The sequence below is a fragment of the Puntigrus tetrazona genome, chromosome 19 (assembly GCF_018831695.1).
Source record: "Puntigrus tetrazona isolate hp1 chromosome 19, ASM1883169v1, whole genome shotgun sequence".
Taxonomy (NCBI): Eukaryota; Metazoa; Chordata; class Actinopteri; order Cypriniformes; family Cyprinidae; genus Puntigrus; species Puntigrus tetrazona.
Window position 1 is genome coordinate 12,485,781 of NC_056717.1, and position 26,471 is coordinate 12,512,251.

At 38.2% G+C, this 26,471-nt stretch overlaps 3 protein-coding genes across 14 annotated transcripts in view; 2 read left to right on the forward strand and 1 right to left on the reverse strand.

The window, feature by feature from the left end:
- Positions 1–2,000: 2,000 nt before the first annotated feature.
- casd1 (CAS1 domain containing 1) lies at positions 2,001–11,352 on the forward strand. Its single transcript, XM_043218306.1, has 18 exons — positions 2,001–2,597; positions 3,410–3,506; positions 3,599–3,719; positions 5,162–5,200; positions 5,314–5,376; positions 5,461–5,505; positions 5,590–5,713; positions 5,810–6,012; positions 6,097–6,510; positions 6,604–6,693; positions 6,787–6,906; positions 7,763–7,919; positions 8,044–8,123; positions 8,207–8,308; positions 8,397–8,537; positions 8,608–8,685; positions 8,964–9,056; positions 9,525–11,352. The coding sequence occupies exons 1-18, from the start codon at positions 2,288–2,290 to the stop codon at positions 9,774–9,776; spliced, it is 2,529 nt and encodes an 842-aa protein (XP_043074241.1). The 5' UTR covers positions 2,001–2,287; the 3' UTR covers positions 9,777–11,352.
- Positions 11,353–11,447: 95 nt separating this feature from the next.
- On the reverse strand, positions 11,448–22,825 carry sgce (sarcoglycan, epsilon). Of its 5 annotated transcripts, XM_043218307.1 has the most exons (13): positions 22,567–22,825; positions 22,131–22,217; positions 18,007–18,129; positions 17,267–17,424; positions 16,778–16,850; positions 16,127–16,325; positions 15,482–15,644; positions 14,548–14,762; positions 13,935–13,961; positions 13,363–13,551; positions 12,227–12,270; positions 11,918–11,955; positions 11,448–11,816 (listed from the first exon to the last, which is right to left on the reverse strand). In XM_043218307.1, exons 1-13 carry the CDS (start codon positions 22,601–22,603, stop codon positions 11,766–11,768), a joined length of 1,404 nt encoding a protein of 467 aa, XP_043074242.1. In that variant the 5' UTR covers positions 22,604–22,825; the 3' UTR covers positions 11,448–11,765. The 5 variants fall into 5 exon arrangements, with proteins under 5 accessions (XP_043074242.1, XP_043074244.1, XP_043074243.1 ...); XM_043218309.1 differs by lacking the exon at positions 11,918–11,955 and having other exon boundaries at positions 22,567–22,824; XM_043218308.1 differs by lacking the exon at positions 13,935–13,961 and having other exon boundaries at positions 22,567–22,823.
- Positions 18,658–26,471, forward strand: part of ppp1r9a (protein phosphatase 1, regulatory subunit 9A) — a 44,402-nt gene continuing 36,588 nt past the window's right edge. For 4 of the 8 annotated variants that reach the window (XM_043218298.1, XM_043218303.1, XM_043218304.1 and 1 more), the window contains exon 1: positions 25,195–25,388. The gene's annotated coding sequence lies outside the window, so the exon portion shown is untranslated. The other 4 variants (XM_043218299.1, XM_043218300.1, XM_043218302.1 and 1 more) reach the window with 4 other exon arrangements.

Consider the following 26,471-nt stretch of genomic DNA (forward strand, 5'->3'; position numbering starts at 1 on the left):
GCCTGATTTTTAATTAGTTCATTCACAAGCAGACAATTTCAATTTTTGTTTTCAAAACATGAAATCGGTTTTCTATTTTATGCCAAGAATGGGTGTTTTGTCTCTTAGCAAATAATACGTTGAGTCTATTGCTAAATATAGTTCATTTTCCTCTGTTTATGGTGATGACATGCTTTTCAGATGGCAAAATCTTTCTCACTTTTGAATCAAATAAAAAAAGGCAGTCACTGCAACTTGGCATGTTTGTATTTCTAGAGAATCCAAACATGTGTATTTTACACAGAAATGATAGCATTAAATGCTACACATTGTGTGTGTGTCCAATCTTTTTTTTATGTTTAACCAACATCCCCACTACTAACCAAGCAGCAAAGTTTATCATGGGGGAAACTGTTTTTTTTATTAATATCTCTCTCTGAACTAAACTTCTAAATATAAGTCTTCTAAGTATAACATACTATTAGCCCAGTGCCAACCAATCTCAGAATCCAAAATCGCCCTCATACCACTACGTGGGGCTTTTTTAAAGGGGACATTAAGGGGGACAAGTGCACTTATCCAATCCCATACTGCACCTCAGTGATGTCCCACAATTAAGGTCTTGGCCATTTGAGAGCGTGTGCACACAACATGAAGTGTATGTTCAAGTCTGTCCCAGTTCAAATAAAAGGCAAAGCTCAGTGTCCTCAATGCACACCAAATCCGCACTATCTGACTCGGCAGTATTTGAGTCTTCACATTACATGCAATTTGATAGAGCGTGTGGGGCAGTTGTGGCCTAATGGTTAGCGAGTTGGACTTGTAACCCAAAGGTGTCCAGTGGGTTTGAGTCTCAGCATGAATTGTCACTACGGGGAGTAACTAATCCTCTCTTCTTTACAATACCATAACCTTGAATAAGACCCTGAACCTACAACTGATACGGCCGCCTACTGCTCCAGGTGTATTTGCAGTGTATTTGAGTATGGGCCACCACACTTTGCTGCACATCACTTCACTATAACGTAAAATGCTGCATATTTTTTTGCAGCTGCATTTTATCAATGAATTACATTGTGGACGACTGAAAAGACAAATTAATACAAATTAATATAACTATTGTATAGAGATTCGTTTTTTCAACACTACAAACATGTCCCACTGAGTATTTAAAAGTCCTAGATAAAGTGTGGGCTAAATACAGGAATACAACATATATGTAGATCATATGTGTTTGGTTGTGTGGGCTGTGAGTTAAAAAAGGTTGGGAACCACTGATGTAGATTATTGGTTAAGTATATTGGGACAGGCTCAATTGCCGCGTCTGGACAGAAGATGGCGTCTGCAACACTTGCATCCTTCCAGGCTCAGTCATTCTGACGCTTCAAGGCTAGAGCGCTGTTCAGCATTGCAGGGGTTCTACACATTTTCCGTTTCCCTACTTTTCCCCACAAAAATTTTCCAACCTCAGTAGATTTAATTGTTAATGCAGCATTATTTTCATCTTCGTGAAACTATTCACATGCATGGCATTTTCCCCCCCTTGCTTTGTAGTTCAGCATTACGTCCAGAATGTGTGGACTCACTGGAAGCCTGTGAGGGTTTAGGGCTCCATTTGGGACAAGACCAAAGACAGGCTTTTCAAGGATCCATCAAGGCGATGTCTTTCGATGAGCCTTGATGACAGCCTAACTAATCATCTGCAATCTGATTGGCTGCCTTTTTACTAGATTAATATTGGCTGGGAGCCACATAACTTCATTTTTTATTAAAAAAAAAAACTTCATTGTTCAATAACAATGTCATTAAATAACAATAGCATTTGATTCCTAAGTGATAAACTATGCCACCTGGCTAGGTATCACAAGAATGTCAGGTGGCGGTTAATCTTGTTTGATCGCATAGTAGCTAAACAATTGCCCTGTCAATATTTATTTTGATGGACAAGTAATTTCTTACACCCTCAGGAACCGTTTTTAACAGCGCTTATCTCACACTGCAAAATGTTTAGTCCGAACCAGAACAACTTGATATGCAAGATACCAAGTGGGCTCTAAGCATTGCTGAGGAAAGCATGTCCGATTCAACAAAGCATTTAAGGAGCTGTGTTTTGCTCAAACAAATGATATCGCTTGTGGCGGCTCAGGAAACGGACGGAGGGAATATGTTCAAAGTTTAACAAGGTTTGGTCTCCTCTAGTTTGACAAGTGGGCAGGACACCGAAAAAGGACAGAACGAAAATTAAGGAGTAGTTTGTGAAAGTCGGAGATATTTATTTAAAGCGCTGGAAGGCAAAAGAAACTCTGATATGACAGTTGTTGATGCAACCTCAGCAGAAGGAGCGCAATCGGACTCCAGCCAACCTGCTCTGCTCAAGACAACAGAAGCTGAGGCGCACGCGGGAAGCGAGCACGCGCCGCTCGGCTCTGACTCCGTCAGCTTCGCCGCAGATCGTCTGTCTGCCTGTTGTCATGGAGGAGCCAAGATGGCGGTCCTGGCCTATAGCCTAGGCAAACGGGAAATAAATCAATATTTCAGCATAAAAAATGCTAAATTGCTGTCTGTCGCCGCCGTCATCCTTCTCACTGTGTTCCACACGGCTTCTCGACATTATGGGGGTGAGTGTTTGTGAGGCGGTGTGTGAGAAAGAGCTGCGTGTTTGTGTTAGCGTCGATGCTAACGCTGTCACTCAATGTTTTCAGGGAGCGTGTGCGCGTCTGTCACTGCTACATAACAGCTGCAGCTTTGCTCACGAAAACACTAGTAAACTGTGACCAATTTACTGAAACGGTCTTTTTGGCGCATTTTTTTTACTAGGTAAAGCATTTTAGCTAATCAATAACTGATCAAAGCTGATACCAGTGTTGTCACCCAGCTGGTCTGTCATCGGGATTTCATTTCCAGTTAGACTTCATTCTTTGACGCATAGAGCCCAGTAGGCCTTATCTTAAAACCAGGTGCCAGGTAGATTTTGGAGGGGAATCACAGGTGTGTCTGGTGCACAAAAATATATAAGTGCTTCACTAGATCCAGCCAAACGCATGTAGAATATTAAAGCTCTATTCCAGGTAACATGTAGATTACTCGTATAATCAGAGATGAAAACGTCTTCATATTTTCTGGAAACAGTTTTTTTTTTGTAATTCTTTGAGTAAAAAGGAACATTTGTTTATTTGGAATATACATTTAGTGAACTATGTAAAAGTCTTTACTGCTTTACCGCACCCTTGCTAAATAACAGAAGGACAATTGATTTATTTCACAAAAATAAAACCTCTCTAACCCCTAACAAAAGGTCTGGTCTCCTCCGGTTTGGCAAGTGGGCAAGACACTGAAAAAATACGGAACAAAACTTAATCTTACTAACCCCTAACATAATGTTATTCTTAAATGTGGTGTGTTCACTGTAATTATGCATTGTTACTTTCAGGCAGCGACACGTGTGACTGGCTTTTATCAAGTGGACGTTTTTTAGGGGACAATGTATGGCAGCCCTATGGCTGCATGCTACACAAGTACAAAAGCACGTAAGTCGTGTTGTGATTGTTAATGTACCTCGATGACGCATGTGGGAGAGAAATGTGGGCTGGAATTTACAGTCCTTTTTATTGTCTTTCAGTGAAGCAAAGTTTTGCCTCAGAGAGAAGAGGATAGCATTTGTAGGAGACTCTAGAATACGTCAGCTCTTCTATTCTTTCATCAAAATGATGAACCCTGAGGTGAAAGAAGTTGGGAACAAGGTTAGTTGTTGGTGTTCATGTCGGTATGCCTTCTTTTGGTTAACTGATATAATGTGTTTCAGACCAGAGTGAGTATTTACTTCAAAGTGGTATTTTGTTCAGTGTAGGATGGCCCCCAAGCAATAGCGACTTTAATGAACGTGCCATTTAAAGGATGCAGTCAAATTAAAAAGGAAAGGGTGTAATTGTTCCTGTTTACCAAAACGTTACCACTGGTATTTTAAAATATGCCCCCGAACAAAAACAGTTGTTTATAGAGACAAAGCTGGGCGCAGGAATTTTTGTGTGTTAGACCTTTTTATAGTCTGTGTATAAAACATGATTTGTTCATTATGTAAAAGTGTACGTGATTTAACAAAGTTTAAAATTAAAGACAGTTTATGCAATAAACTTAATTTTAATTAGCTCCCTCCACCTTTTCTACAGTCAAATCCAACACTAAATGTTTTCTCACGTTTTGATAGCTGTTTCACTTGTCTACGTCAAAATAGTGGAGAAAAAAAGATACAATTTCTGCTTTAACATGGCAACTTAAATTTTTTTTTAATGGTCAAATAGGTCCACACTGATGTCATCCTTCACAGATCCACAATTTAAAATGCTCATGATGACTCTCAAGCACAGTCAAAAACATCATATTTGACCCTGGACCATAAGTAGCATGGGTATATTTGCAGCAATTACAAGAAATACATTCTGTGGGTCAAAATGATTGATTTATCTTTTATGCCAAAAATCATTTGGAAAGTAAAGATCATATTCCATGAAGATATTTTCTACCTTTAAATATCAAAACGTTATTGATTGTAATAATGCATTGTGAAGATCTTCATTTGGACCATTTTAAATGCAAATACTTTTATTTGTTTTATTAAATACTTATTTTTTTTGCAACCTCAGATTCCAAATTTCCAAATAGTTGTATCGTATGTATAAATTAAAATTTGGACCGTTACAACAATACTATTCATTCTTTCTCTGTAAAATGTTTTAATGTTGGCATAAAGCACAAGATGCAGTTGTTTTCTTCCCTGTTGTGACACATCCGGGTGTAAGGGTTTCTCAGATGAGAAAATAATGAAGGGCAGGACTTGACTTTGTTTATACGAATTTTATCTTTGTTTGCTATTGCTGCAATTAAAGCATGGAAGTTTGCTGAAGGGCATTTTTTTTTTATTGTCCTGCCATTGTGCTAGGGAACTCGTCATCTAAGAAGAGATGAGATGTCATTGCAAGAGGAATAGAATTTATAAATAAAAATAATGGACATGGACATAATTTATAAAAAAAAAAAATGCTGCAATATTCCATACAAAAAAATATCATGGTGACTCTAAAGAGAAATGAATAAGAACAATACCTACATTTATAAAGATATCTTTTATTTTGTGTAAAGTTAACTATATCATTTTTATTCTTGTTCTTCTCAATTGTGCCACCAGCATGAAAACATCCCTTTTGTAAATGGTGATGCCACTGTCGTAAGTATTTTTAATTAGTTTTGTCTTGTACAGTCGAGTTGTCTTTGAGTTGCGATCCTTTTCTCACGTTAATTGCTATATAACAGCTCAGAATAATTATGTTTACCTTTTAGGACTTCCTGTGGTATGCTGAAGTGAACAACTCCTTGAAGGAGCAGCTGATGTTATGGACAGAGGTAAAGACAATTAAATTGCACTGGACAGAAAGCAGGCAAGTTATTAAATCTTAAGAATCTAGTCTCATCTCTAATTAATTCTAGGGATCTGCTTCCAAACCACACGTCGTCATCATCGGTGCTGCTACGGTGAGTTCCTGTTTGCAGTCGTAATGCATTCAGGTGCTGTTTTTGAACTCATTTCTAATGACCGATGTTTGTGGTTTCCAACAGTGGTCCATTAAGTTGCACAACGGCAAGACTGAGGCGCTCTTTCAGTACAAAGAGAACCTCACGGCTATATCAGACACACTGAAAAAACTAGGGGAGCACAGTGAAGTCTATTGGGTTCTACAAGGTACGTTTTGAAATCCAGATCCCTTGGAGTGATGCCTTCACTTTTTTTCTTTTTTTTCCCCTCCCCCTCATGTTTTTGACTTTCCTGTTTGTGTAGATCCTGTATATGAGGATGTGCTAAGTGACAGTCGGAAGATGATCACAAATGAGCAGATAAATCTGTACAACGAGGCAGCAGTTAGAGCACTGAATACCAGCAAAAAGAAGGTCAAGTTCTTGGAGGCCTCTCGGCAAGCTGCTATGAAGACCATTTCCCAGTCGGTGGATGGCTTGCACCTTCCTGAAAGCACAAGAGATGTTGTAAGCCTCTGGTTGAGTTTTGCGATTGTAATAATTCTATTGTATTCTCTTTACTTTTATGACTAATATTTACCCATTTCTCAGGGTGCTATGGTTTTGATGAACTCCGTATGCAACAAGATCCTGAAGCCCATTGATGGCTCTTGCTGTCAGAGCACCCCTCCCCTTAGCTTCTTTCAGAAGATAGCTGCTGGTCTCTTCCTGCTGTCCATAATCATCTTCCTCATCCTGGGCTATAGTAGACACCATAAGAGCAGACACGTTCCTGATGTGGAGAGCGGAGAGGAGAAGAAACCGCCCGTTGTTTTGGGTCAACTCAACCCAAAGGGACCTTTACTGGCCATTTGCAAAATGAGCCTCATCATGTTGTACTTCTACCTTTGTGACAGGGCAGACATTTTTATGAAGGAACAGAAGTTCTATACGCATTCTACTTTTTTCATCCCTCTCATCTACATCTTCGTTCTGGGCATCTTCTACAGCGAGAACAGCAAAGAGGTAGCGTAGGCTTTTGGGAAGTTGTTCTAGTCTCAAATGCTGTTTACATGTTCGTATTGATATTCTTGTACAATTTTTCATTTCTCTTTCCAGACAAAACTTCTGAACAGAGAGCAGACGGATGAATGGAAGGGCTGGATGCAGCTGGTTATCCTTATTTACCACATTTCTGGAGCTAGCACTGTACGGTTATTAATAGCTTGGGTTTAATAGCATTGGATTACTTCGCTTTACTCTGGTATTACTAGTGACTGCATTGTCCTTTTGTTTTCTCAGTTTATACCTGTGTACATGCATGTCCGTGTCCTGGTAGCTGCGTATCTCTTCCAAACAGGATATGGACACTTCTCGTTTTTCTGGCTGAAGGGAGACTTTGGACTTTACAGAGTGTGTCAGGTACTTGTTGCCACACTCTGCTTATTTTGTGTTCCCGTATTCATGTAGCAGTGACTGACATATGGTCTTCTTCTAAAACGATTAGGCAAAGTACAGTGTACATGATGAAATTACTTCTTTTATTCAGATAAAATAACTTAATGCTGTTAAAAAAAATTGCATAAATAAATGCTGGTTTTTAACTTTGTTCATCAAAGAACCTTGTATCGTGGATCCTCCCCCCCAAAAAGTCATTAGTCAAAAATATTAGTCAGCACAACTGTTTTGAACATTGATGATTAAAAAAAATGTATGAGTAGAAAATCAGCATGGTAAAAAGATTTCCGAAGGACCACAGGAATAAATGAAATTTTTTTTATTGAATTAAATTATTTGTTGTGTTTAATAAATAATGTAGCTTTGCTAAGCATAAGAGACTTCTATGGATCCAAAACTTCCTAACTGTAATATATATTATTATTATTATTATTATTATTATTGCAGCCACAGTTGCAATATGACATGTTTTATTACTATTATACAGTATTATAAATGAGGTTTAGCACATTTACATTTAGTTAAAAATATTAAATATAACAATACAGTAACTTAATACTTATTGTAATATCTGGATGTTCATTTATTGTTTTGAATTGTCATCTTCCATATGGATTATTGCTAGGTCATTGTTCATCACTATATAATGGTTTTGTTGACTTTGTTTTATTGTCCAATGTGGTCATTTGTTGTTTCAAAGCAGATGTGGCCGTATTGCTTATCAGTGTAAATATTGATAATGGAGAGAGAAATGCTTTATAAAAAGAATGCATAACCGCATAATATGAAATAATGAGTCCTCTCTGTTTTTGTCTTTTAGGTTCTTTTCAGGCTTAATTTCCTTGTGGTGGTGCTGTGTCTGGTTATGGATAGGCCTTATCAGTTTTATTACTTTGTGCCTCTTGTCACTTTTTGGTTTGCAGTTATTTATGCTACGATGGCATTGTGGCCACAGATTCTGCAGAAGCAAGCCAATGGTAATTAAAGTCGTACAACTGCATTTGCTGTTATTCATTTAATAGACACCAAACAATCTTAATTTTTAAACGCATATAATAAATGAAGCCTTGAAACATAGCGTTCCCTTTTAATTATGTACAGGTAGTGCATTCTGGAATCTGGCACTATTGTTGAAACTTCTGGGTTTGCTTCTTTTCATCTGCTTTTTTGCATACTCGCAGGTGAGTTTCTGTTTCACAGTAGGACAGTTAAGACTCGTTTCGATTATAAATATGTGCATTTAAATCTTTCGCGTTTGTTGCAGGAACTGTTTGAGGCTGTTTTTTCTTTGTGGCCCGTTTCAAAGCTCTTTGAGCTGCAAGGTAGCATCCACGAGTGGTGGTTCAGGTGGAAGCTAGATCGATTTGTATGTAAAACGTCCTTACTTTTCCATTAATAACACCATTTGTCACTTTCACATCCGAGTAACAGATTTCTGCTCTTTTGGATGCTAGGCTGTGATCAACGGGATGCTCTTTGCCTTCATATATCTGCTGCTGCAGAAATGTCAGCTACTGTCTGAAGGCAAAGGAGAGCCTCTCTTCTCCAACAGGATTTCCAACTGTCTGCTCTTTGTCTCTGTGGTGTCTTTTATGGTAAGGCTTTTTCTATTTCTCTCTGAAAATAGCAATCTGACTTCCTTACAATTGAGTCTTTTGTTTCCAGACGTACTCCATTTGGGCCAGTGGGTGCAAAAACAAGTCTGAGTGTAATGAGATGCATCCATACATTTCAGTTGTCCAGGCAAGTGCCCTTTTTAACAAGATCTCTTTATAGTGTTCTCTTGCACACTATGGATGATTTAACTAATACATGAAAAAAGTTTTTAAAAAGTTGACTTTTCATAACCTCACCAGGTTACCTTTATTACATTTGATTCAGAGAGTCAGGTGGCTTTTGTGAGAATGGAAAGAACATTTGTAACCTAAAAAATCTTGTTTCATACTTTGTTTCATTCTGCTTTGCCTATGAGGCTGCTGACTTTCCATCACTGTTTTTTTTTTTTTTTTCTCTGCCCCCAGATTCTGGCTTTCATTTTGATCCGGAATATTCCTGGTTATGCTCGCTCTTTGTACAGCTCGTTCTTTGCATGGTTTGGAAAGATCTCCCTAGAGGTGAGACAGTAGAAGCTTTACTGCAAGCAAGCAAACAAAATGAGTTTTATTGCCAGTGTCATGTTTATGGATATTTTTAGTGTACCGTCAGTTAGGATTGACATTTACAACTAATCCCTCTTTGATTAAGATTAGGGGTATGATTCACACTTGGGTGGGAGAGGTCCTGGGATCAAATCCCGGACGAGCTCCCAGTTTCATGTTTCATGAAAGAGTAAGAAATGCTAGAATTCTTTTTGAAAAGCCAATGAGCAATGTTTTAACACAGGCTCAACGCTCACATGTGTCTACTCATAGTATTAGAAGTGATGAAGGAGGCTTTTATAGGCAGCTTGGAGTCACAAAAAAACCCCAAAAGGGACTCAACACTACATATTTAGTCCACTGCAAATACATGTTTAAACATGCTGAAAATAAAATATTTTATTGTTTTAAAACCATTTAAACATGCTTTTTTTCCCCCACCAGCTCTTCATATGCCAGTATCATATTTGGCTGGCAGCGGACACCAAGGGCATCTTGGTCCTCATTCCTGGAAACCCCACTTTAAACATTATCGTCAGCACATTCATCTTTGTTTGTGTAGCTCATGAGATTTCCCAGATCACCAATGACTTGGCCCAGGTGGCCATTCCTAAGGAGAGCGGGCCTCTACTGAAGAGACTGCTGGGAGCAGGAGTCTTTCTAGTGCTGGTACTGATACTGTCCCAAAACGAATAATCATGGGCAATCAGAGACAGTAGCACACCTCGTCCACTGAGGATCCTAATGGACCTGTCTGTATAAAATAAAGAAACTTGACCAGCCTAGAACATTTTTTTTCCTAGGAGTTTTTCCTAGCAATTCTTACGGCATGGGTCTATATACAAAACTCAAGCTGGAACTGAAGCCAAGGACCTTGGAGCAGAAGCAATTCAGATGATCAAACAAGGATTCTTAAAGCAGGATGTTTGCAGTAGACAAATAACACTTACACCTGTGCTCTGTCCTCTCATAGCTCTGAGATGTGTTTTATGGACAGTATTTAATAATTTATCTTCATGTTTTATACAGGGGTACGTGTTTGTGTGTCCTCATCGTCTCCCCGGTTTTTGTACATGACGCCCATGACTGCAAAATGTGAAGGAGTAATACATTCCTGCGTTTCACCTCGTAAATTTGACAAAACTACATCGGCTTGAGCACCAAATGTTTCCATGCAGATTCACATTCATATCACACCAGCAGCTTTATCGTTTAGGTGAACAACCTCTTATGAAATTGAAAGCTTCGGATTATCAAAAGGTAAACATCCATTTATGTGCTGTCATAAAAAAAAAACAAAAAAACTCAATAGCTGTGAATTTGTTCACACACTGATGGAATCCATAAACACGCGTTGCTTCCGTCAGAATGTTTTTTTTAGAAGTCGATTGTTTGCTCAGTTAATTTTGGGTGGATGCTGGAGGAACAGTGTTTCATGTGAAAGGTAAACTTGAACATTCAAGACAAACAAAGTTATGCGTTTTGATCATAACACAATGCCTTCTTTACCCTCTTTCAATTGCACTGAGTGGGGCATCTTCCCTGCAGACTTTGAGTCATTTGAGCCAGTTATAGTTTGGTTTTCTTACCACGTGGTTTACTCGCTTCATAAGAATACAGTTTAATGATAGAGCCAGCTTTGTCGATGATCAGTGACCTCATTATTTATTGTTTTACGTATGTCTTCATATCCTCTCAAACTGCTTGAAACGCAGCCTGATGTTCCATGTTCAACTTGATTTTTTTTTTTATATATATATTACATGTAAAAAGAGTTACATTGAATTATCAGTTTAACTGATAATGCTGTAAATAGATCCTTTCTGTGCCATTGAGAGACAGGCGTGTTGTTTCAATAGTGGTACTCTAGTTACTGTCATTTTGGCTGAAAAGTTGCATTTACTATGAAAGTATCTCATTTTTATATCTACCTTTCATAGCAGTTCGATATATGTGAATTTAAAAGAAACTGCAAGACTTTTTGTCCCTTCAGTGAAAATGCTTTTTTTTTTTTCCTAAGCAAAGGAAAATTTGTACAGTGTGCCATCATCTGGCACATCCATGCAACTATTTTTTTTTGTTTTTCAAACTCCTCGTCTGTTCATAAATCAAGTTTGTATAGTTTGCTATAAGTTTTATTTAAAGAAACCCTAAAGGCCTCAAAGGAATTTGTGTATACAGTATGTTGAAATGTAAAAATAGTCATTTAATTTGGAAATGCCTTCATCATACTGTACAGTCAATGTTGACGATAAACCCCTTCTCAAAAATGTGAATTATTTATTCATCTTTTATTTGTGTTTAAATGTCTTCCACTCACATCCCCAGAAAAAAAAAAAAAAAAAAAAAAAACATACGGCAGTGTTATTTAGTGGCAAGTGTATTAATTTATTTATCAAAACACATTTGCTCATATAAGAGAACAATCAGACAATATCAACTTGTAAATGCGCCTCCATTAGTGGCTCATACTAAAAAATATTTCAACATTTGACAACATATTTATTGTGGATAGTATTTTAAAGAATTCTTTTAGTGTGCTCATCATCAACATTAGCTCTGACACTGAATAACGTTTGGATGTCGCACATGTGCATGAAAACACAAAGGCGTTGAGCTTGAAGCTACAGCTACACATGCACGTTTGGCAAGATTAAACGGGTACAAAAGTGAAGCCACGCGAGATCACAGGTTTAGGGCTTCAGCCACCTTTCTCTCCTCAGGAATACCATTTACCTACAATGAGAGGAACATTTTAGAAATGTGAAAAAGCTCATCTCGTTCTTTTTTTTTAAAAAAAAAAACACGTTAGCGCAGATGCAAAGAGTGATACTTGCCTCTAGCCTCCGAAAAGTCGACATACAATAATTATCTCCTTTGTTAGCATGAATGAATGAACAGCATGTTAGACAGGGAGAGATTTCACAGCCGTCTGATGGCAGTTCATTACATGTACACTGGGGTTCACCAGAGAGCAATGAAAGAGACTAAAGCACCGTGACTGCAGGGAACAGCCCTCAGTTTGTTTGTTTTTTATGGGTAATTTTAGAAAATATTTGAATGTATTGCTGTGCCATCTGGTATCAGGTGCTGATCGAATCAATGGGATGAAAAGCTTAGACATCAGTTTTCAATGCTTCACTTACCAGAGGACTGCTGCTGTGGTATTTGGATCTGATTTTGAAGATTTCTGTAAATAAAGGCAAAGACAAGGATTTGGCCATCATGCTCATCACTAGCACTCTTTTAGGTTTAGGAAAGGAGAACTGATTCTATTAAGAAAAAATTGCATAGTTTTATGGACTTATTCTGCAAGTGCATAAGAGGCATTGTGATTAATGTCCGACTCTTGAGCTAATGGCTCTAATGAGTTGATTCTTCTCAGTGAATCAAAAAAAAAAAAAAAAATCAATACTAGTTATCTCAACCAGTGCAATTTAATTTCCAAATGAATGAATATCTGTAAAAGAGTCATATAAGCTTACATTCTAAAGAGATTTTTTTTGTAATTTTCTTACCCTCAAGTTATACCAAACCTGTATTAGATTATTTCTTCTGTTTAACAGAAAATACTAGTTTGAGGACTGTGGGTAATCAAACATTTACTAGTAGCCTTTTACTTTCATTAAAAATACTTAAGTCATACATGTTTAGAACAACATGAGGGTGAATAAATGATGACAAAATGTTACAGTTTGGGTGAACTATTAGTTTAAATCCATGTAGTTACTAGCAGAGAAATGGATGAAGATACCAATTGTTTTCATCAGAAGTATTTTATTATTTTTAAGTTTTCGCATTTTGTTTCGTTCTACAGTATATAGTTAAAGCCAATTATTGGATTGTATTTGTGAAAATTTGCTAGAATTTTTAAAATAATTATTAATAAAACATAATAATAATGTAATTATTACAATGTAATGATGACATTTGGAGTATTCGATTTATATTATTTTAAAACTGCTAAAAATGATTTCCTGCATCCGTAATTAGCCGAGATTATTATTTATTTGTTTTGTCCTACACCTTTTTCTCCATCATCTTATCACATCATTTTAGGCCAGTCGTACTGATGATAATACTCATATGTTGTGATGTTTGATCTGCTTTAATCTCTCCAAGTCATCAGTGATTTAATACCAGCGCGCTGGGAGATTCAAGCTTGTTTTTAAAGAACCAGATTATAGTAACCTACTTTCTCAACCCTTAAACCAGATCCACCGTTTCCAAACTCAAATTATACATTGACAACTCTTGATTAAAGCCACAGTAACAGACTCACGTCTGTGTCTGCATGAGCGGCATGCTGGTGGTCTCGAAATTGTCGGGATGGATGGGCGGCACCACCTCTCCGCTCACGGGATGGAAGACTGGCAGCGTCGAGAGAGGCCAAGAAATCTCCCGGTTCTTGGACATGCTGCGAAGCTCCTTAGTCGACTTCTGAATGGAGCTGTGGTGAACCAGCTGAATACTGGGAACGGAAGGAGCAACCAAATGACTATTTAAAGCAAATCCATGCACAAAGGTATATCAAGAGTATAAGTTCTAGGCATAACATTGGGTTAACTGTCTATTTTTGCAGGGCTATTGATATTGATGAGTATTTGGCTTTTGCCACACTACCTCATACAATTATAATAATCATATATCTCTGTCACTGAAGCAGCTGCCCATTGATGAAACCATGGAGACACAGAGGCGATTGTATGAATGAGATGGAAATGAACATGTCACCATGATGAAGGATTTGAGTTAACAAAACATAGGGAAGAAAGAAAACAAGGGGAACCTATCCAAAGAAAGATCTGAAAAGGAGAAAGAAAAAGCCAAGACCACAGGAGAGGGAACACTTACTCTGGTGTTTGCATGTTTCTTTTTTCCCTAGAAACAAAACAAAATGACTGAATTAAATTCTAATATTAATAGTTAAAGACAACCACACAAAAGCCAATGGAGAGCGAGTCAGGAAGGGAATGAAGGGGGTATGAATGGATCAACTGAAGTCTGGTGATGCAGGGGTCTTCTTCGGGCTGCAGCGGTAAGCTCTGATGGTGGGTGACATCATCAGGAAACACGCTGGGATTGGCTGATAATGAAGAGGAAACATCTGCCGGAATGACTCTAAATACAACAGATGGAACCTCTGGACTGAGTGTGTTTCAGTTAATGATTAAATTGTGGAAAAAAAAAAAAACTGATGCTTGATGAAGATGGTAAGCTGCTTTTTGGCAGGGATGCGACTCCGTCTATCAGACTTGGACATTTTCTAGAAAAGCCCTCGAGATCTTCACTTAACTGATTTAAAAGCTGCTGTACTGGCACTATACGGTTTGTTATGATCAAAAAGTAATCAAGCGTTTAAATGTCGATCATTAAGCAATGCCCATTAATTAAATTACGCGTAAGAGGAGATTTGCGCTTGCTCGTGTGTTTCACTTTCCCCAAGAGTTTAGCGCAGCGAACTTACACCCCTTCCCGTCGGCAGCACATGGAGTAGGCGAGGATGATGAACAGGACCAGAGCGACAGCTGAGGGCACCGCCAGGGTGATCAGGAAGTCAGCAAAATAATCTCTACTTCTCAGTAAGTCAGAAGGTGGGTTGTACTCGCCGATGTCCGGCAGCACACCTGTGCCCGGGTCTGGACGGTTACTGTGCACAGGAACAACCCTAGTGATGTCCACCTTCAACGACAAAGACAAACTGGGCTCAACATAAATAAACGCTTTGACGTGGTTAGAGAATAACTGCAACGCATTTTCCGCAAAATTTGTGTGCAAACATTTTTTTATTGCAATTAAAAAGTTTGAGGTAGGTGAGATTTAAAGCAGAAGTCTCTTACAACAACCACAGCCACATTTATTTGAAATAAATTTGTTAATTAATAATTATTTTATTAATGTGATGCCAAAGCCGAATTTTAGCAGCCATTACTCATTAGTCTTTAATGTCACACTATGTAAAAAAAATACCCTAATATGCAGATTTTTACTTAAGAAGAATGTTTAATATTTACTTTTTTTAGTTTGACGCTTACGAATAATTATAATTAATAGTTAGACATCTGCTCCACATATTGTGAAAATAATTAATAATGATAGGGATTGTAAAAGTATGACTTAATTAAACGTAAATAAAAATGGTATGATGTTGTTTTTCTCATTAAGTCTGTTAATAGTGACTAAAATATTTATACCAAAATATGGCTATTTGTAATTAAAGTTGGAATATCTGATTTGATAATAATGGAAAAAAATCATAAAAGTAATTCATTTAAAAAAAATCCTAAAAATAAACTAAATGTACACTGTACATATATTAAAAGTGACTCTAAAAGTACTTGCACACAACAGTGGCCTCTCCACAGCATGACACAGATCAGAGCCAGAGATCCGGTGCTCACCAGAGAGATCTTGCACCAGTCGATGTGAAACTGAGCTCTGAACTTCTTATCGCAGCTGATGACGGGCTCCATCTCCTGACTGCAGCGCAGCTGGTTCTGTGGGGTCTCCACCTCTCGAAGGCACGATGAAAACTGCACGTCTGCTCCCACCATCACATACACACTGCCAACATCACAGAAGCTCCAGCTTTTACGCATGACGTTCATACATTTTTAAGCTGAGTTTGACAGTGAATTTGCCCTCGACATATCCACGCTGCACAGAGACACAGCATAAAGCACTAGATAGAAGATATACATCTTCTGTCCGTCAATATGAGTGTTTTCCGCTTTAACCGAGAGCCCCTGAAATGCTTCATCTGGAACATTTTATCTTCTGGAAGAGGACATGAATATTTGATGAACAACTTGTGCCAACGCATGAGGGAATTCCTCTAAAGAAATGTGAATTCACAGGCCAATAAGGCACTGTCTTCTGGGACAAAATGTCCTCCCCTTTTTTTCAAGAATGAATTAATTTAAATAATATTGCTTTTTATACAGTAACTAAACCACTTAGTATAACGATGATTAGCCAGAAGATGCACTACTGCTACTTCTTATCTGTTGATTTTAAGCTCTGTGCCACTCATATTTAGATCTCACCCCTCTTTTAGGTCGTTGATGGGTAATGGCACTCGTCCGCCCCGGTCCAGCGCTGAAGTGATGTTGATGGCGTTGAGTCTCTCCGGTTGCCAGACGTTCTTGACCGCACCGAGAAAATCTCCCAGCACCTCACTGGCCAACATCTCCTCAACGTTCATGTTCTTGATGAAAAACTCAGCCTGATACGGCAGAGGAAATTCTGCCAGAAAGCAAGAAAGAAACGACATGAACACGAACATCTTCCTGTATGCAATTAGAAGTAATCCAAACTAAGTTACATAACAGTCGGATAATAAGGCTGTCGTGTTTGAAGTATCTTTTTATGCCAGATGGTGGACTGCGTCACAATAAGGTCACATCTGCACTGAAACAGTTGCTCAGCTTAAAGCTAAACACAGATCAGGAACTGGGAATATAATAGCAATATTGATATCAACATAAAGCAGATCAAAAAACAGTGAATATTTGGCAACATTTAATGTTTACATTAAATCAGCTGTTAAATTATCTTGAAATCTTAAAATGACACGTTTCCTATACTTAAGGATTACTCTTCCATTTAAAGGCTTTCAGCCAGACAACGGAGCCTTTCTTTAAGCGCATGGCTGTATGTTATAATGAGATTTGCGAAACTAAAAACTTGGCTCTCACCTTCAGTAGACATGATGTTTATGACCAAGTTGTGCCTGGCAGTTTCAAAAGTGCGTTTATTATACGCGGTAATCTGCAACACGCAAGAGGGAAAGTTTAAGCCCGGCTCAGGGCAGCTTTACATTCATGCCATGCAGAGGATGTCAGAACCAGATGCAAACACATACAGTTTCTCAGGGGTAAAGAAGAATAACAAAGCCAAATCCTTACATGAATCCAAAGCCTGAACAATACACAAAGAAGAGATAAGCATACTTTTGCACACAAATTCAACTTTGCCCTGTTACCCTCTTCTAGTAAAAATGATGCTGCGAAAATAAACACTATACTCTGCTGTTCAATAGCTGGGTCGGTATGATATTTTAAATGATTCTGAATATTTTTCTTTAACATTATAAATGGCTTTACTGTTAATTTAATGCGTTATATATAAACGGTATTGCATGAGATCAGATGTGTTTATACACGATTATACACGGTTGCACACACCTCGATGATTGTCGGCTTGCCCACATGCTCAGCGGTCGGTGAGCCGTAGAGGACTCCGTCGCTATGAGGGGTTCTTTGAATGTAACGCAGCCATCCAGGCCTGTCTGGAAAGCCTTTGAGGTTAGTGTTAAACGTGATGGGGTCGTTACTCGAATCACCTGAAATGAAGGATCATTTGTATTTAAGCAATGAGGTGCGACAGTCTGTGCCAAATGTGCTTTAACATTGATGCTTTGCAAAATAAAAATGGAAACTGACATTAACGTTTGGTGCACGAGTGGAGGTGAAACAAAAAAAGACTACAGCAAAGAAAAAGTAGTACTAGGAGAAGACAAATTAAACAGGGTTTACAGACTCGTACAACAGGAAGATTGGATATATAGGGGTTGCTGAGTCAAATGCAACTGGAAGTTCCCAAAAAGTGGAGTAAGCCATTGCCTGCATTGATAGACATTTCTATTTCTAATATCGCTGTTTCCGATTCGAATGTAGAGCTCATAGCTTTCATTGCTTCATTTTTGCATAACCCGCTTTGTATTGTAATGAATAAGATGAGAGATTTTATTGTCACTATTGCCTCCTGTGAGACTTTGCTTACGCAAGAACTTCAACCTGCAGCCGGGTGAGTGCTTCATGGTTTAGGCTAGATTTGACTGTCCTTACTCTGCCTGAATAATCATAGTGTGAAAGGTTTAAGATAAAAGGAGACGCAGAGTAAAAATAGGCAAAACTAAATATACCTGCTTTTGGGTATGGTGGGAACTCTCCTTTAAAGTATTCCCTCTCTAGAACGTGAACGAAAAGAACTCCAGCAGAGGGATAAACGTTGCGGTCGGCGTGCGACTTAGAGAGGATGGTGACCACTGTTGCGGATAGAAATGACAAATTAGTTAAATGCAGTGTAATGTGGCAGACAAAATTACCTTACTGTAAACGGTAAAACATCTGCAGAGAAAAATAATAGCTATGAAAACAATCAAATATATACACACTAGTGCTGTCAAATGATTCATTGCAATTATTGGCATCAAAAATAAAAGTCTTTGTTTACATAATATATAGTATATTATGTATATATAAATAGTACTGTTAAAGATTAATCATGATTAATAGATTCAAAAATAAGTTATGTATGTGTACTGCGTTTATTTATTACGTATATATGTAAATACACACAGTATGTATTTGGAAAATATGTGCATGAGTATACATTTATATTATTTTTATATAAATATATTTAAAAAATATTTACATGCATGTGTTTGTATTTATATATACACAATAAATATATACATTACTACTAATAAATACACATACATGCATGCATATTTAAAAAGAAATGTTTATATATTAAGTATATTTATATATATGAATATAAATAATTACATGCAAATATCTCATATTATGTACTTATGTATAATTATGTGCAATATTTTTTTTTTTATTCTGTATACCATTAATCACACTAATACACACTACCATTCAGTATGATTTTTTTAAAATAAATTAATACTTCTATTTAGCAAGTACCGGTATACATTATGATTTTCTGACAAACACTTTAAGCTGTTTTACTTAACTTGATAATTTCCTAAAAACCAAATCATCATATCAGAATGCTTTCTGAAGGATCATGTCGCATTGAAAATTGGTAGCGTATATACCTTATATAAAAGCAAACATAACATCTTCATAGTAATAAATAAGATTTTGTTGATTCATAATAGACAGACATAATAAATAATGTTATATTGATGTTGTCATAATATGTTGTCCTTTTCCAGTACTCTGTAAACTGTCTATTTTAACTTAATTTATTTTTAATGCATTTATATAACAGGGTGTGTTCTTTTTTCTAAAAATCATCTGTGTGGGAGAGTGCGAGAATGTGTTATGTGAGCGAGTGGATAAGTGTGTCTTGAGTATCAGTCCTATCGAAACGGTAGTACAGTGAGTCACAATCTCAAACGCTCAACGTCCCCCATCCCTCGCTCCCATACACATACTCCCTGTTCAAGCATTATTTAAAAGAACAGCGCTCCGTTTTTTTCAAGGGCTCATAATAGATACCGGAGAGATGGTTGCCAGCATGCTTTTTCAGTCTTTTTCTTTTCTGACTTGAAGTCGGTTTGAAATCTCTACAGGGGAATGTGCTGCACTGGGAGAAAGCTACTGCAGTCATGTGCTACAGAAACACCAGACCTCTTCGAGCTTTCGGATACAAACTGCTTCTAGAACATCACTCAAGGCAGAGCATGTGCTTACGTGGAGGCTGAAAGTTGCTCAAACACATTAAGCAGGTCAGAGCGGCAAAAACCAAGGGATTACACAAAGAGAGCTGACATAAATATAAACACATAAAGATAAAATAATCTTTGGGTACATCAACAACTGCAGAAAACTGTCCTGTGGATTAAAAGCAGCACACACACATACACACACATGCACACACAAACAAGCATGCATAATGTCTATATATTGTATTCAATAAATTTCAATAAAAATATTTGTATTAACATGTAAATTACTTACATTTGTTTTTAAATGAACAAAAAAAATACATTTATATTTAAATTGCTAAATAAAAAAACGATTGTTTATATTGTTTTCTTGGTAAATTTCGCCTTACTAAATAAAGTTAGTGGTAAGTATAAAGTGCTATAAAATAAGCTATAAGATAAGTGCTATAAAAATAAACTTGAATTGAATTACAACAGGGCACAGGCCATATTCAAAAAAGCAGTGCAGGTTAGTGCACTTTCATAATTTTACAAAAAAGCTGATTCAGGCAAATCTGCGTCATGCAACCTTATTCTTTTTTCCTTTGAATTTTTGTGTGTTACGGCATTTTAATAAACTCTTTTGTTAACTTATTACAAAAAATATGTAGACTGTGTATGCAAATAAACGCTATAAGCAAGCATAATTCATAATTGAATGAGTTAAGGTTAGGTTTAATGAATGGCTGTTTATGCGCCGACATGACTATTCACATATTATGTAAAGGTGTTCAATTCTAGCTCTGAGAAGAAAGCTATCCAACCAATAAGACTTGCACTCACTTCTGGTCACCCGTGCAGAATTGTAAGAAAAAACCGTGCTCAAAATTTTGATATGCAACAGAAAATACCGGAGTAAGAGTCTAAACCCGTCCTTCTCTGTGCTTGTGAATTCAATGTTGTTTAATAAAAACAATACTAACAAGATTTTTGCTGCTTTAATGAGCAGAGATCACAAAAAAATCCCCACTGAAGGCAAACGTCCGCGCGCTGTGGGGGCTTGTCGAACAGCTGTGTCATTACTAATGCTTTTATCCACGGTGGAGGGATTGATCTGTTTCTGGGGTGTTGATGGCTGTGGTTTTGTGCACATGGGGTCACAGATGCATGCTTTGAATAACTGGAGTGCCAGATGGTTTATTCTGTCACCCTAAGGGCGACCTTAGCCCAGAGCCTGATACAAACCCAGTATCAACAAAACCACATCCCAGAGTCTATAAAATGATCTGAATACTGTGTGAACTCAAGGCAAACTGAAGGTGATGCACCACACTCTATTCTAATGGATCAGCCATTAATGGTTAATGCCAAACTTTGCGACACTAAGTAACGGCAGAGAGAAACGCGCACACAAATTACAGACGGGCCCTGCGGTAGAAATGGCTAATCCTGGTTTATGACTTTATAGGCCGACCTTGGGTGGGCCAAATCAAGATATTCATCATGTGCCACACTTTCTCTTTCACTCCCTCCCTTTCCGTGACACAGCCAGGGATGTCCTACTGAACTGTCGAATCAGCGCCGTGCTGACTTTTTTTTTTTCCGGTCAAGGGGGAATTCATGCACTTCACGATTCATTGGGAAGAAAAAAAAAAAACAGCGTAGACTAATTGCAGGACTGAGAAGACGTCCAACTGTTCAAAGTACCGCACCTGGAAGTCAATGTTATGCACAAATCTGGGTCAGCCTGTCATGACTAAGCTGTAGCCGGAACGCGCTCAAGGTGAAGCGAGGGAATGCTTTTCCCAAGCCGTCCGTATATCAGGTAATACCGATTTTCATACATTTTAATACATTCGAAGATGTGGATAGTGGTTTTAAAATCAAGGCATTCGTTCATAATGGACATAAAATGCAAAATGTATTATGCACATCAAAATGTTTATGTGAAACTGTATGCATTTAAAATAAACATGTTACATATTAGAGGTTGAATAACTGGGCTACAGCATGTTATAATACAAAACCAGTAATTCTGTTAAAGACGTAGTTCTTTCCCTTCTACTTCAAAAGAGTTAAGAGGAAGGTGAATTATATAGGTTGGTGATTCAGCAGGTTGGCAGGTGTTAAGCCCAAAAAGCTTTGCACAGCAAAGTGCTGTGCGTGTGTTACGATCGCTTCAAACAAGTCAGCTTTGTCTCAAAATCTAGTGAGCTGCCTACCTAGTGAGCATTTTGACCATCACGTGTACCGCTTTGGGTATCTGGCTACGCATGCCATAATGCCCAAACCTTCTGTATAAGCATCCGGTGTGCTTAGTAAATATTTTAAGAGAATGAACCACTCCGGTTCACATGACTCGTACTGTTTATTTACCTGCCAAACATGCCTCCTTTTTAAAGTGCATTTGTTGATTACTACAGCTATGCTTCTTTAGCGATAGACAGCCGTGGCGGTCCTTTCTGGGGTCTCCCTGTCAAACTGTTACTGTAAACAAAAATGAAATGTATGTAGCCTAACCTGCAGAGAACGCCACTGAACCGACTCCAAAGAATCGAGTCACTGGAACGAATCACAATCCCCACCGCCACTAAGCAAGCAGCAAGCTAGTGTTTGAGACATGGCCATTCTTTGCAATCACTCACCGCTACTCCGAAACACAGATCTCTGTTTGGAGTCGATTAAAGCCCGGGTTTGTCCGTCTGCGCCACTGACAGAACGAACTATAACGGCTTTTACAACGGACAAAACAGGGGAAATGTCATTAAAACCATTTACCGAGAAAAACGGCGTCGTAAATGTTACATTCCTGTCCCGGCAAAAGAACCTTGTTAATGCAGCTGGCATTCACATATCAAATAATACATTATTAGTGGAATCTCTTATATGTAATCCTCTTTTGCGTAGCTCCAGCGGATACGCGGTCTTTGAATTAACGATTAACGGCCAGCCAGTCTATCTCCATTATGATGTAATGAGAACGAGAGCTATTCCGTTAGCCAGCAGGCTAGCTGTCGTCCAACGGAAAAGAACGAGCGAGTTATTTCTCCCAGTCTCGTCGTCTCACGCCTAAATACGTACCCACTGTGAGCCCCACGAGAACGCCAGCCGAGACCATCGTTCATTTGCCGCAGCAGCTGTTAACATCACACATTTGAAGTGTCGCCGGTGGTCCTCGGGATGTGACAGCCGTAAGCATCATCCTCCGCCGCTCGGATTCCTCCCACTCGCTGAAGCTGATGGGCGCTGGTTGGCTGGAACATCTGGCGCAGATGCTGGAAAACAGCTATATTTACAGGGGGATCCAGCGAGGACGGGATGGAAAACATATGTACCATGCAGCCTACCATACAATAATTCTTTTGTAAAACGCAATTGTGTGAGCGTTTATTACTAGGCCTATTACATCATTAATTGCAGTTTATGACGTGTGTGCTAAATGCAACAGATGCGTATATAATTTGCATAATATCTATCAAACTAGTTGCCAAATTGGAACTTTTGTTAATACTTTTAACTTATGTGTTATGTAAAATGTTTTATTTAGATAAATATATTTGAGGCTAAATTACTTGAGGCTGTTCTTTCCAATACTTACCTTGCATCTGTCTTTTATTTATTTATATATTTTTGCATTTCTTTCTTTCTTTGAATTAATGATTAATACTTCAATGTGCATCGTTTGTAATTAAACAGATGGTGGGGGGAGGGGGGATAATGTTTATAGAAGTAATTATAAATATGCAATAACAATAGTAATAATATTAGCAATAATAGCCAACAAGACATTGTATGGATCAGAATGATTCATTTTTCTTTCGTGCTAAAACTCATTAGAACATTAAGGCTGCGTTCCATGAAGATAATTTATACATTTCCTACCGTAAATATATCAAAACTCAATTTTTGATTAGGAATATGCATTGCTAAGGACTTCATCTGAACAATTTTTGAAGACAGTTTTCTCAATATCATTTTTTTTAACACACCCAGATTCCAGGTATTCAAATTTGTATCCCAGACAAATATTGTAAAATCCTAACAATCCATACATACATCAACGGAAAACTTCTTTATTCAGTCAATTACAAAATGACGCTTATGACTGGTTTTGTGGTGCAAGGTCCAGTATTACAAAAACATACATTATAATATTGCACCAAGTTATAGAATTGAAATAGTCTGAAATGCAATTAGTTTATCATTGCTGTTTGTGACTGACAACTTTCAATTTTAAAAGTGGTGACTAATGCAATGCAGTAGCATGACCAATGAAATGCGATTATTTATTTATTAGGTTTTAGCATATAGCGCAGATGCAGTGCTGTAAGACACAAACACAACCCTTCTCTAAGGATAATGCACAGGAGGCTCCTCCTTCCCCCATCCATCATGCCCCGTAAGCTGTAAAGATGACAATGAGATAAGGTCTATTAAAATGTATTCAACCCCCCGTGGAGAGGTTGAGCACGCAGATGGTCATGGCCGTTTGCTATGTGCTCTACGCTGCACAACTGGACAGCCTATAGTGAGCAGCACGAGTGAAACAAGCCTTCTGTTTGGGTCTTTATCATTTTTCGTACCTCACACGAACAAAAGTGCTACATGCATCCTGTGCCATCAAGATTTTAGGTTGCTAAGCAACATCTCCAGACATCCGCTGACAGGAATACAAGGGGATCAAGTGTTATGCAATAAATAGTACAACAACAACAACAAAAAAAGAGTTAACAGAATATTTCTGTTGGGTATTGTGCCACTCATAACACAGTTCAGCGGTTTCATTCAATTTCCTTGGCAGTGTTTGGGTTAAAGGCACAAAGCTGAAGAAACAGGATTGGGATTCAACATTGGCTTAATGAACAAGCTAAAAAAATAAAATCAATTAAGGCCGTGAATGCTGTAAACATCACTAGCCTAAACCTCATAAAACAATCCAGAATATTAGAAATCCTGTTTTTCCCATTCTCTGAATAATTCATTATTTTTATAGTTATATTTTTATGACTTTAAGCGACTATCCTCGTGCTGAAAAGGCGGCACAGATGCTGCATCTGAAGTAAAAAATACATATACATATACATTTATGAAAAAGTGAATGTTGTGAATATCATCAAATGAATGTTATTTATGTGAATGACTAAACAAATTTCACATTTAAAAATTGCAAGCATCAGAAAAGTGGAATAATGAATGCAAACATTGCATGCAAACTATAAATATGATACATTCGCTGAAATGCTCCCAAATTCCATGCACAACTCGATGCCAACAGCGTAATTGTTGGCTATTTGATCAGCTCATCACATTATAGACTGGATTGAATTATCCTTTTTTTTGTCACCACGTGGACTCTAACGCAACCACTGTAGTTATTATGCTGCGATTTTAATTACTTTCCTTTGCCAGGCTGCAGTTCGCTCGTTCCCTCTCTACACAGATTATTGGACCAAACCATTCTTGAAAATTAAGGTTACACACCTGTCACGCTGTTAAAGCTATCGCAAAAACAGGACACGGGCAAGTAACCCAAATAACTTCGATAAATACATTTTAAAAATACAGAACTGGTTTCGCTTGAGGGATAGTTTTACTCTGACTGTTGTTTTGAATCAACACCCCTACTAAGGGAATGGCGGCATCACCCCTCGCCTGCAATGGCGTTGTCTGGCTGCGCTCTTTTGTGTGTGTGTGTGTGTGTGTGTGTGTGTGTGTGTGTGTGTGTGTAAAGCCCGGCTTGTATGTCATATTGTGTCAATTGTCTGTTGAAGTCCAGCATGGCAGCCTGATGCTAATAGTGGAGCTGAATTAAAATGTTGTTTAACGTCATTCCCCTTTGTTAATAATTTTAAGCGAGGACATATTTGTTCTTGGGATAACTAGCATTACATTTGAAGGCGTAGGTAAGTGACTCTTTTGTTTTGGAGCAACAACAAGGGAGTTAAGCAAGACTTGTGTCACTTCTGCTTCGTGTTTGTGCACGATGTTTCGCTAGCTGTGGCTAAATACACTCGCTGGAATGAGCTAGGTGTGTATTTTTGGAGTGTTTCTGGATACTGGGTTTGTGGGATGGAGCTGTCAGTGATGCAGGAGATGTGATGTGATGCGCGTGAGGGTTGGTTGTTCATCATCTTTAAATAGCGCAACGGTTGCACTTTTTTTTTAAAAGCATGTTTACATTTGCCAGAAATGCGTTTGGCGTTTATTTGCGTTATGCATGCTGCGAGACTTAAATGCGCGCTGCTATTTAACCAACAACAACTGTTTTGCATCGCGCAGGTCGCGCGCACAGTTATATTTCGTCCTTGTGCTGGTCCGAAATGTGCATCTGCTTTTCCGTGGTTTTATTATCGCTATAAAATATTAATTCGCGAGATGTGGAGTGGATTTTAAACACGTCCTTGCAGTGTGAAATGCAGCGGCTGTCTGCGGTACACGATGGTTGATGGAAGGCGAATCTAATCTGTGAGTCATATCGAGATCTGCGTCGAAAACACATCGGTGCATCAACAACATCGCGCTGAAATTGAGTGCCCCGTCGGCCCTTATGGCAAAGTGATGATCACGCATAATGTTCAAGAACCAGGGCGGTGGACTCTTAGAGCCCGGGTGCAAAGGCATCCTCCAGCATCCGAGCCCCTTTTGAGCTGTTGTTTACAAACTGATATGCAGAGTTGTTTTAGAGATTTCGTTTTCATACGTCGTGCTGCTGTTCAGTAGGCTATTGTAACAGCGAATTTGGGGAAGTGACTCCATTAAGCCGACCCAAAAAAGTTTGGCATGTTTTTTGTGTAGCAGAATTATAATGAAGTGGGACATGCATGTCTAATCGAAACGCTAATGAAATTCAATTGCAAAATTGATTGCAAAAGATGCGTGTCCACCTGTGTACCAAGTAAGCCCACTACGCATTTCCAATGTAAATGTTTTACATGATGTTACACACTTCGATTTAGATTCATTTTGATTAGTCAGCATGACTAATG